At 43.8% G+C, this 12,785-nt stretch overlaps 1 protein-coding gene across 1 annotated transcript in view; it reads right to left on the reverse strand.

The window, feature by feature from the left end:
* Window positions 1-9,819, reverse strand: part of LOC134057010 (phospholipid-transporting ATPase ID-like) — a 51,337-nt gene extending 41,518 nt beyond the window's left edge. Inside the window, exons 1-2 of the mRNA XM_062513978.1 lie at window positions 9,738-9,819; window positions 9,354-9,412 (exon numbers count right to left, since the gene is read on the reverse strand). Of these exons, the coding sequence (XP_062369962.1) occupies window positions 9,354-9,412; window positions 9,738-9,819 (141 nt within the window). The remainder of the gene's footprint in view (window positions 1-9,353; window positions 9,413-9,737) is intronic.
* Window positions 9,820-12,785: the final 2,966 nt, after the last annotated feature.

The following is a 12,785-nucleotide window of genomic DNA, read 5'->3' on the forward strand; positions in this document are numbered from 1 at the left end:
GGGTAAAAACATGATGATCAGCTTATACCAATGCTGCTGTAGGTAGATAAACTTGTATGCAGTTGCTCACAACATCTTCCCTTTATTAACAGTCTTCTTACTTACACAGTGCACAAAGCAAATTGAGAACTGTAACCAGAAGATGAAAATTTTGCTGTTAACATCTACAAAGCAGGGTTGAAAAACACATGCCAGGTCAACCATCTGTAGCTTGTTTGATGCTTTGAAATACCCACTGGCTGTACACCCTACGTGAGGTGCACGTCCTCCCAGAAGAACATTATTATTATTACCATTTTCAGCTCATTCAGCAAACTTTCAGCTCAGCAGCTTCAACGGGTAGTTTGTTTCTAGTCCACAAAAATAATTTGGATGTGGCATTGTGCAAACAGTCACTGATACAAGAACTCACCATTTCAGTAAGCAAGCTGCAGCTCTGTTCCCTATTTCCAGTTTCCTTTTCTATTTGTGGACGGCCCCCCAGCCACAAGAAGAGGCTGCTCCCCAGCCTGTCTTCTGCAAACCATGGAAAGACCTAACCCTGATATTGCAGAACTGTGTATTTTCTTCCCCAAAGATCAGAGCAGTCTGATCCAATATTTGCCACCAGCCAGACAGGCTCAATTCATTACACTGACCCACCAGCTGCAGCTGTCTCTAGTTTTCAGGTGTGCTAGACCATCTTCACATATGATGTTTAGCAGGCCCTGGTCCAGGTTTAGTCCTGGAAGAATGCATCCCACCTGTTGTAAGAACATCTTAAATTTTTCCTCTAGAAGCTCTCCAGACAATGCCCATTTAAGCCCCTTCCAGGGAACATAAAATGTGACAGCACAAGGAGGCAGATATGCAGCACACCTGAATTCCATAATAAATATGCTGGTTCAACAGCAGAGAAAATGGTGATTGTGGTGCTTGTAATAGCCTTTAGATATTGCTAAGCTGGTGGGAGGACAAGAGCTACTAACTATGAATCACAGCCCACTTCTTATCCATGCATTAATCCAGGATCTCAACATCTACACTGACATGCATCAGCATGTCTCCAGAACTAAACCAATTATTTCATTGAAAGGTATGTGTGGGGGAAGTTATTCCATTTTTGGCAATTATTGTATTTCTCTATGTTCAGACACACAGCATAGCATATGTTCTTCGGCATTAAAATCATGTTTTATCCCTTGGACAAGCCAAATAAGTAAATCTCTAAAAGGGCAGAAATTAAAACAGCTTTCCTAGAAGAGCTAGCCAAATCTTCCTGTTGACTGCACTCCAGCAAGAAAAGATATTTATCAGTGATCATCATATACACAATATTGCCTGTTTCCTGGTATCATGTAGCTACCTGCAAGTGTGGTTAACTCTGTCTATGCCATGACATGTAGTTAAATTTGGTTTATTTCAAAATCCTTGACAGTGGGGTAGGTGTTGTGGACAGGCTCTGTGGACAGTGCTGAAACTGAAACAATGGAATATCAGCATCCTCTGCAAACCCAGCATACTGGGAAATAAATTGCTTAACAAGGCTGTGTCCATCAGGCACAGAGTCTAGCAGAATTTTTAATAAAATATGCACACTATTCTAAGGAAAAGTGTCATGACCACTCACTTAAAGAAAAAACAGAAGATTGTTCCTGCAGGAAAAAGTAAATGCAGGGGACTTGAACTTTGTGCGTCAACAGATTTCAGAGGGTCACATATAACATGGGAAAAACTACTTGGTAAACACTCAGACAAAGTTTATAGATCTTTGCCTGCAAAAATCTCAGAGGGGAATAAGAAAAGAATAGGAGTGGTTTATTTCAATTCCTGCCTTCTATTTCTGTCTATTAATTACGTCAGGAAAATCACTGAATGAACCACAGCCATTCATTTTATTTCCTATTGTCATTAGGTATGGTAAAAACCCCAGACATAACAGTTTCTGAATGCTTAACTGCAGGAATCTGGATAACCAGTGTTTTCTCCATAGTTGTTCAGGATCATATTTTTGGGCACATAGAGTCTTTTGGGACACTAGGGCATTTTAGACCTGAGGATAAAGACAGGGAGTATTATCATGAATCTTCTCATTTTTTCTAGAATCTATAATTAAAATTAATCACCAGGAAAAAAAAGATCTTGTAATTACTAGAAATATTTCTAATTCAACATACAACTTGTTCATGGACCTCAGGGGCTAAAGTCATATCAATGGCAAATTATAATGACAAAGTAGAGAAAACCTCAGCCTTTCCAAATCAAAGCTCTGCATTTCCACATCACAGACACAGCTAAAGCACTATCCAAGGTATCATATAGACATAGAAACATAGAATGGTTTGGGTAGAAAGGACCCTAAAGATCATCTCATTTCAGCTCGCCTGCCATGGACAGGGACACCTCCCACCAGATCAGACTGCTCCAGCCTGGCTTGGAACACTTCCAGGGATGGGGCACCCACAGCTTTTCCGGACAACCTGTGCCAGTGCTTGAGCACCCTCACAGTAAATAATTTCTTTGCAGTACCTAATCTAAACACACCCTCAGTTTGAAGCCATTCCTTTGCCCTGTCTACTGCATGCCCTTGTAAAAAGTCCCTCTCCATCATTCCTATGGGCTCACTTCAGGTAGTGGAAGGCCACAGTTAGGTCACCCTGAGTCACACGCTATTTTCTCCAGGCTGAACAAACCCAGTTCTCTCAGGTATCAATTATGTTTTCAGGCAGCACTACAGGGCTGTGTGCTTTGACAGCTCCCGCTCTTGGCCAGCTACAGAAAATATCAGTTGCCCTCTGCTCTTGATCTTATCCTATTCTGTGATGCTTAACATCATCAAACCCTGTCACTCTTTAGAGCTGAACCAGAACTTGACTCTGGGGTGGGAGGGGTACTACAGGAGCCTGCACCATGGCAATGCATTAAATGCAGCCATTAAATGCACCATGCACCCATTATTTCACAAACAATGCCTCTAACACATCATCTGCCTCACTGTCTCCACGCTCTGCCTTCAGTGGGGGAGACTCCATAGAGGAAAAGTCATGGAGAGGGATAATCTTTGTAACAGCAATCAGGTATTGAGGGGCCTTACTAAAACTTTTGGTTTTCCCAGCTAAGAAGAGCAGTTCTATGGGTAAGTACGAAGATGGGTATTGGGAAGCTTTACATTTACTCCCTGCTCTGCCCTATCTTCTGGCTGTCCAAGGGCAGTCCCTGCAGGCACCTGTGTCCTAAATGAGCAGATCTGAGTGTAGTTACCCACAGCGAGCCTGAAGCTCTCCAGATGCAAAGCTTGACACCAGAGCAATGTTGTCTGTGGGAGAGGGATTATTCTCATCTGCTCTTTTCAGGGGCTAGATTCACACCTCCTGAAGGTGTGACTCCACCAAAATGCTGTCCCTAAGAATAGTGCTCATCTCTCCACAGTTACACAAGTCCAGATCTGGCAGATGAGCTGTTACTTTGGGGGTGTTTTCAGAAGCCTGCCTGTGACGTCCGACAGCAAGCAAAACTCAGCAGATGGCTCCTACCTTAGATCGCTGAGCAAACAAATCATCTTCTTGCCATAAAAGTCACTGGAAATAAGAGACACTGATGCTTTTGTGGCTAGATTACAGGGGCTAAAGGGTATGGCAAGGTATGGACCTGCTGAATTTATACCCCTGGCTCAGTGACATAATAGCTCCCAGTAGCTGGGCAACTTAGCCATATGGAAATTTTAGCAAGACTTTGGTGACCACACAGGGAGGTGTTATGCCAAAACATTTGGCAATTTCCCTGGTACTGTTGTAGCACAGAGCAGTGGAACAGCTGAGCAGCAGAAATATCTTTCCCAAGTGTTTTGGTAAAGCCTCGCCAAGGAGGTGGCAGAAGCACAATTCCATGGCACTTTGTTTAACTGCAGCAGTGCCATTGGAAAGCACACAGAAGCCATAAGCAGAAATGTGACCAAAAGGGCTGTGAATGTACTTGTGAAAATTTGTAATAAACTCATGTAACAGCACATATGCTGCCAACAAGGCTTTGTTTTCACAGGGAGTACAGAACAATCGGACCAGATCAGTTTTAAGACTCCCAACTTCATTGAATTATTCCTGATGGCAGGCAGCAGTCCCAGCTCAATAGAAGACTGATAAAGGCCAGAATGATGTGGTGGTGTTAATCCGGTCCCTGTAAAAGTCTCTGTAAAAAAGTAAATTCCCAGAAGTAACAGACTGACCAAATACCATAAATAAAAATGTTGATTTCAAAAGTACAGTTTTCTTTTCTTCCCTTTTTTTTCCTCCCATTTTTCTTTCCTTTAAACAGAAAAAAAGACAGGAATGTCTTACACATGAAAACCCTTGACCCTTTCTTGACAGCTCTAATGAAGTGAGTTCCAGGATCTCATCACATGTTGGGAATGCCAGGAAAATCTGCAGGAAAGCGTGACTAGTTGTGTTTTCCTGTGTTGTTCCTTCACTCCAGTGTCACCCTGTTACTGAGCAGTTAATCATCAGTGTAATGAGCATCCTTGTCACAGTGGTGCAAAAGAGGGCACAGGGCTGGCATGGCTTGACAAGCTTATGTCATTGCTCACAGACAAGCCAAGCACAAACCCTAAAGGTCTTGTCTCCTAGTCACCCCCTTCCACAGCTCTGTGCTCTCCTCTGGCTTGCCTCAGTACCTGGAGCTGCTGCCTTGCAGGAAGGAGGAAAGAAGGTGAGGGCAGAGCACAGCTGAGGGTGCAAAAGAGACAAACTCCAAACCACTGCTTTGTTGTCATTTTGGTTGCACACAACAAGACTCCCAGCCAGTGTGGTAGGAGTATTCTCTCCATGAGACTTAATCTGATGAAGAGTGGGGGACTTGATCCAAAGGAGTCTATGGACTTCACATCTGGCACAGCTCAATCTTTATGTGCTTCTCAGGGGCCTAATATGCCTTGAGGGCCTTGACCTCATCCCATGTCTCCATCTACAAACCCTATCCAGAGCTCAGGAGTTCACTTAAGCTCAGCCGTGAGCCTTCTATCCTCCTCACCTGAGCTGTGCTGTCGAAGTCCCGATCTCCAGACTGTCATCTGTCCTAGTTTCCTAGATATATCTATCCAGCTCTATGTCCTTGAGGGACCTTGGGCCTCTGGTGTAGATTTGTCTTCAGCCCTGTCTCTCACCATTTCTTCCTGGGCTCATTAGGAGGACCCTGGACCTGGTTCATCACCTTGCTTTGTCTGGAATGGTCAGGATGGATCCCATCACCAGCATTCTGCCCTGTCCCTGCTAGCCAGATGCTGCAGGACTGCACCCTGGTCGGTGAGAGCTCTGCCTGAACTGGGATCACCTCCACTTCCAGCTTGCCCCCTCTCATAGTACAACCCTGCTCTGGCTGGTCCCTGACAGTGCCTCAGCTGCTCTTTGGATGAATCCAACTTACACTTTACTAAATGCAGAAGGAGCAGTGCAGGGGTATTGCTGCTGTAGCTATTCCTCCAGGGACTGCTGAGACCACTTTTCACTTCATGAGACCACATTCCCTTCAGCCTTGAGTGTGAGGGACGCTGGGAATCATTTGCAGGCTGAGACAGGAAGAGAGGGCAGCTGGCTGGCAGCCACAGCCCTGACCACCCTGATAAGGTCTTTGAGGATCACCCACCAGGCAGCCTTCTGAGATCAAAGCGTGCAAGCAGAGGAGATGGAGAAGAGTCTGAGCCACTACCAGAGCTCCCTGCTCTCCAATTAAATTTCAAAGAGATAAGAACCCAGCTGCTGATCCAGCTCAGGGCAATGTGTATTGGCTATAGGAAGTTATATACATCACTCCTATTTCACTAGAGACTTCATCAGGTGACCTGAGTCTAAGCAGCCCCCTTGCTGCCGGTCCTGATGAAAGAATGCTGGTTTGACCCTGGGTCCTGATACAAGATGAAATTTGTCATTGACTCATAGGCCTTGCATTTCCTTTCCTATTGTCTGAAAGCCAATTTCAAAGTTGTTTTCGCAGCCCTTCATGACGTCCCAGTGCAGCTGTGCTAAATTCCAATGTGAAAGCAAAGAATTAAAAAAGGAACTAGGATCAGAGCAAACATTAAAAGCCTTCAGAACAGATTTTCCCCTCCAGAGTGTTGATGGGTAGCCCATCATGGTGGACACACAGAGCCTGTCCCCTCTGTAGCTGTGCTGGGGAGAGTGCAGACATTAAGTCGATTAAAGTCCTTAAATCCTGTGATACCACATCTGCCACCCTGCTTTGCACTTTATTTCAGTCTTCATATAAACATCTTTCTGAATTGAGGAAGGATCTTTCTTTCTGCATTGTGAATAAACACTGGATTAGGACTTGATTTTTCATTTTTACTGACCTATATTGGGGCCTTTTCTCTGCTGTTCTAAGTGCCTTTTCATGCCATTCATTCACATTTGGTTTCTGAGTAACTCCTAACTGATTTTGTGAGCTGGTGGACAGTGTACATACCTTCACACTCAGCCCTTCCAGTGAACTGTGCAGCACTTTGTTTTGAAGTTTAATTTTTCTAACCCTGCTGCTCAGCTAGTGAGGTCTCAATGCTGGAGAAGTGTGGCAGGCAGGGACACACTGCAGTTTATCATCTCCTGTATCTTCTGGCAGATCTGGGAGAGAATTTGCCCTTTGAAGTCTCGTGCAAGTTGAAGTGTGATGGAGGTGGACATGCCCTTGCACGCTCTGGCAGACACGGCTTTCCCTGGTGCAGCACCAGGTTCCTGCAAAGCTGGTTTGAGCCATTAGGAAGTCTTACTTCATACCAGGAGGGCCAACTGCCAGCAGCTGCCAGAGCTGATGTCAGACTTCACCCATAATAGAGTTTTCAAGTCTTTATCAGTTGGTCTCTTCTCCCTCCACAGATATCCTGGAGACTTTGCACAGGCAAGGGACAAAGTCCCACCAGGAATAGGGATATTGGGACAGCATACTCACCTCTGGTTGTACTTTCCCATTTCCCTGTTCTCCTTGTGATAAAGAAGGACAAAACAGTTCTGTACCTTTGATCCCTGCCTACATAATAGAAACTGCCCCTTTAGTGAATGGCTCAGATCTTCACACCTGGTGGGAAGTAAAGCCTGGCCTCAGCAGTAAGTCAATACACAACACCTAGGCTTGCATTTCCCTTTCTTTTTCCTTATTGGCCTTTCTCAGCAACTGCCTCACCCTAAAGAAATATTTACCCGCCTCACCTAGCTTTGTTACAAAAACCTGTCCTATAGGTTTTGTGGCTAATGTGGCCTTATGACAGCAAGAAATCTGAGCCTCAATCCTGTGACTTTCACTACCTAAAATACTTTTAAAGCTTTGTTACTTGGTGGGTTTCCTTTGGATCTTAGTGGTCCTTTCCCCTAGAACCACATCCTAGTGCTTAGCAGTGCAACCCCAACATGATGAGACAAATCTGAAGGTGAGGAAGCTTAACTCTCTCCCAAATTTAACTCTTGCCTGGAAGAGCTAACTTTCAGGAACATCCTGGATATGTTATGGGAGAATGCCGGGAGATTATCTCCCTTTTTGTAATTTCCACATTCATCAGCAATCTACAGCATAAGATCTGAAGTAATCTACGAATAAGGTTAGTTCTTTATTAGTTACATATTAATGTGGAGTAAATAAACTGAACTTTTGCGAGGACTTATTGGAAATAAACAGCTCAGGAAATCATGTGCAGCCCTGTACAGTTAGGGCAGTTCTTGCATCACCACCTAAAATCTGTTAGTACCTCACCATCCACTCACGACTTCAAAAGTTGTCTCTTTTTGGGCAGTTTTCTGGATTTCCTAAGCCTCAGTCTACACAGGTCTCCAGAAATCATGAGCTATAGCTGATTAAAATGAGAGGCATGATTACCAAAACCCACTGCCAAGTTTTAACACATTATAATGAGCTGGCTTTTTGGCTGCCTTCGCTTTATCATCTAATCACAGATTTATGGAAATTCTGAAGTGTTCTCAGAGTTGTCTACTTAATTGTGGCTATTTGCAATTCCTTGGGCACAATCAAGCAATCAGCTGGGAAGCAGTGTCATGCAAAGTCAGTTTTCTGAATGGCTTTTCACAGAACTAGGCTTGGAACCAGAAGAGTTGCTTGTTCACTCTACCCTGACATAACAGTCCATCTCCCTCCTACTTTCCTGTCCCACTACTGCACATAGCAATCATTCAGTGGAAGATGACAAAACCATGTGTAGTGGCAATACCACCCCAGCACACTACTGACAGTTGTGTGCAAATCAAGTTTACTTCCCCAGTCTCAAATCACCAGTTTTGATAAGACATGTATTTATGTTGCATAGTACTTCACATACATATATTTCCACACATTTCATATTCAGGACACATTAGAGAAACTTTGGATCCTGGGACTCTAACCAATGTTGTGTAGTTCTTGGATGAAAAGTGACAGGGAAAACCAACATTCTGCCATTAGTCGAACCTGCTGGGAAGTCAGACTGTCCCCATTACAAGAAATTAGTGTGTTTTAAAATGCGTCGTTTTTTCAACTCGAGAAAATACTTGTGATGTTCTTAAACCAAAACATGATTCAAAGGAGCTCCCGAGTAACTGAGTGATTAATTTCATCACTGGAATTCAGCTATTCAAAGGAAAAAAAATTCACAAAATTCACTTTGGTACTAATTGGCAGCTGCAAACCCTTCGAAAGAATGCAGCTTCAGGATGGCCTCACTGAGGGGATGTCCCTGCAGGCAGGCAGGACAGATTTAGTGGCTGAGCTAGGACTCCTCTGCACACAGTATCAGAAAATGGTCCACAAGCTTTGGAAATCAAGTTGCCAAGGGGCTCCCTGACAAATTAGCCTGGCAGACCTGGGACACAGCCAACCTGTGTCAAGGCACACTTTGGAACCACAGATTTCACAGCACGAAGTGAACCTAAGTCGGCTGTTAAGAATCTGGCAGAAAAGATGGCAGAAAGCCACAAGGGCCAGATTCAAAACCTTCCTGACATAGATGATTTCACTGCAAAAGCTGAGGAACTGACACATTTCCTTTCATGTTTTACTTTAAATGGACATAAATTTCCAAGGAAAACTCCTCCCAGATTCTATTCTTGAAAGGTCTTGGAGTCTGATCCTGCAAACGCTTTGACTCACAAATTATTTTCTGGAAGTGTGCAAAGTCACTGTGTCATGCTTTTCCAGAATCAGATCTCCTTCTACTGCCCATTTTTCAGGCTGACTCAGCAGCAATCCACCTCTGATGGTTCATCTGGCTTGTGTTTGCCTGGTTTGCAGAGCCATAGCTGGCATGCAGTTCTGTTCACCCCTTTGAAACAACACTTGAGACATGAAGCAGATGCAGCTACATCTGTGACTACATCTGCATGAAACAACATATGCTGGTTACTTACAGCATATTCAAACTGCAGATTAAAATCACGGTTGTTTGCTTGAAGTTGTCTCTCTTCCTCTGCAAAGAAAAGGAAACACATCAATCATTCTTGAGGGTAAGCAGAGTCAATACAGATGTGAATGAAGCATCAGAAAGTGCAAGTAGAGCTGCTAGAAAGGAGTGACACAGTGAATCAGAGCCTTGTACCAATAGCCCCATGTCAGGGACCTGGAGTGGCTGGTGACACTGATGGAGCTGCTCTGTGGACTGGTACCATGGCACTCTTAGCACCACATAACAAGTCTCCTCTACCCACCACTCACTACAATGCCCGTGCCTGGTCAGGTTGTTCATCTTCTGGGCAGGAGTTCCCACTTAACTAGTTGTGCTCACTTTTCCTGACCTGCTCCTTCTGTTCCCGCTGAAGTCTCTGGGGCTGTTACCATCAGCCTACAACTGGTGCCCTTCTTCCAGTACAGGTGCATTTCTGAGCATCATCCCACAGATGGGACACCATCATCACAGCTCTCATGAAATCAAAAATTACTGGAAGGATATCAAAAGATCATCAAATCTGTCCTTTACCTCTAGGCAGGATCTTGCCTCTCTGCCCCAAAAATGACATAGAAAGTTCCAGTGACACCTGTTCTTCAATTCCCTATTCCAGGACTGAAGTTTCCTTTGCCTAGGGCAGTTTTTCCCCTGCATTATTTAACATAAAACTCATTGTTTGAATTTCAAGAAGTTTTGTCTTCTCTCAGGAGGGTCAGATGTGGTCTTCTGCTTCCTCTAAGTTCCTTGTGCTATTTGCCAAGGATGCAGAGTACAGACAAGGGAGGGGATTGTCCCACTCTGCTCTGCACTGGTGCAGTCTCACCTCAAGTCCTGTGTCCAGTTTTGGGCACTACAATAAACAAAATATATAAAAGCTATTAGAAGGAGACCAAGGAGCTAGGGGGGTAGCTATATGGGGAACACTGAGGTCACTTGGTCTGTTCAGACTGGAGAGGAGTAGACTGAGGGGACACCCCATCGCTGTCTACAGCTTCTTTGGGAGGAGAAGCCAAAGGGCAGGCACTGATCTTCCCTCTGGGTGCCCAGTGACAGGACCAGAGAGAATGGTCTGAAATTGTGTCAGGTGAAGTTTAGGTTGCATATCAGAAAAAGGTTTTTCACCCACAGGGTAGGTGGGTACTGCAACAGCTCCCCAGGGAAGTGGTCACAGCAGCAAGCCTGACAGAGTTCAAGAAGCATTTTGACAATGCTCTCAGGCACAAGGTATGGTTCTTGGGGCTGTTCTGTGCAGAGATTCTGTGAGTCTGTGATTCCAAATGCACTACGTACTGAAGCCTGTTGTGCCTTACGCCAACCTTCCCAAGGGTAAGCAGCTCCTGTTTCTTCAGTCACTTCTTATGCATTAATCCATAAATAGGAGCATCACTCTTGGTACTCTCCAGTGGGATTCCACTAGTTCAGCCCATTCTGGATGAATGCCCAAAATAGGCCACGGTTTGCAGCTGAGGCCTTTCCAAAGCTGATCAGGGCACAAGGAACATGCAACTTTCCTTGCAGACATTGCATATCATGCATAAGAATTCACCCAGGAGTAATTTAAAGTAATATCCTTATGCACCATCAGCACACAGAGGATGGCTTCCCAGAATATGATCCATTTTGGCAGATCCTTTCTGGCAGAGCCAGATGCCTCATCAGGCAATGCAAATCTTTCATTTGTCCTTGCTGAACTGCATCCAAATTCTTTCAGACTATTTCTCCAACTAGTCAATTCCAGTCCTATCTTTCAGTGCGCTTGTAGCTCCTGCCAGTGTTGTGCCACTCACAGATGTACTAAGTGTGTTCTTTATTCTGTCAGCCAAGATGTAGAAGTAAATATTGAATAGCAGGCTCAGGATGGGATATACCCCTGATGAATCTTTCAAGTTTCCTAATAAGTCATCAATATCTATTGTTAATGTATTCTTGGTTTTTTTTCTGAAAAATCTAGCACTCACTGTTTTGTGACTTTATCTCAAAGCATGTATCTCAAGTTTACTTGTAAAAATGCCACAAGTGTCAGTCAAGATACATGGCAGCTATCTGAGGCTTTTTCAATAGCCCTCCAGCTACCACTAAAATAGAATTAATTTTGGTTTGATGCAGTTTTTCAGGACTGCTGACTGTTAATCATCTCTTCCCCACATACACACTCCTAGTTACTTTGAAGTGGTTTGCTGTATTGTTTTAACCTTTACTCAAGTGAAGGCAATACATCTATAATTGCTCAGCTATTCTTTTTTTCCCTGTTTCAAGATACATACTGTGCTTGCTTTCTTCCCAGTCGTCTGAACTTTGCCTGCCTGTGAGCCAGACTTTCAAAGGCAGAGCTGCTCCAGGGCATGCTTTACCTTACCCAGTCAACCCATTCTCTCTCTATTCCAGCCCAAAACCTACCCCTTTCTCCTCTGCTTTTGGCAAGTATTATGTTAGATGTCTAGAGGGAAAAAAAAAATCCAACAACAAAACCCCTCTGATTTCTTAGCTTTATTTACTAAGGCTTTTTCCATTGAGCCTCCCCAGGGACCCAAACTCTTACAGAACAACTTTTATTGCCCTTTATGTCCTTGATAGCCTTTTCTCACTTTGAGCCTTTACCACACTCTTTGTGCTGGATAAAACAAACTGTTTTGCACCTTCTAGAGGCATCCTTCCTTTGTCTGAAGGAAATGGGGAGCTTCTGATTTCACCATTTCACTCATCCTTCTGAGCCTTTCTCTGAAAGGTGATAACTTATACATGTGCCCTTAATATCAATTAATAATATATGTGCCCTTAATATTAATTAATAATATATGTTCCCTTAACATCAATTATTTAAGGAAACAACAACCCTGTCTAATTCTCCCTCCACACCAGGATTTCTTCCCATGAGGTCTCAGCTATTAGTTCTTCATATGTATTGAAGGTTTCCTTCTTGAAGTCAATATTAAACAATTTGATACTCTCACTTTTTCCTAAGTATCATCACATCATTTCGTAACTATTCCTGTATAAATTCCCTCCAGCTTTCAGAGGACCAGCCAGCTCCTCCCATTCCCTCTTTTTAGGGGGGAATGGCTTCTGAAAGAACATCCTGTCCAAAAAATTACCCACCTCTGCATCAAAACTCTGAGCCAGCTGAGTAGGTCGTGTTCCTCTACACTTCTTTTAAACTTTGCTTCTGCATAGACAGAATTCTTCATTTACCACCATGTCCTGCCTTTCAGAAAACTTTTTTCTTTTTTTTTTTCCACAAAAGACTTCCCTTCTTGGCCTGCTATGCTTGTGCTCATTACCTTGTAACATTACAAAGAGATCTGCAATTTGCTCATCTCTTTCTTTGAGCTGCATTTCAGACCACGCGGTCATAAAAGGGAAACTTCTGTTAACAATACAGAGTTAGTTTTATTCTTTT

Source organism: Cinclus cinclus, chromosome Z, assembly GCF_963662255.1.
Source record: "Cinclus cinclus chromosome Z, bCinCin1.1, whole genome shotgun sequence".
NCBI lineage: Eukaryota > Metazoa > Chordata > Aves > Passeriformes > Cinclidae > Cinclus > Cinclus cinclus.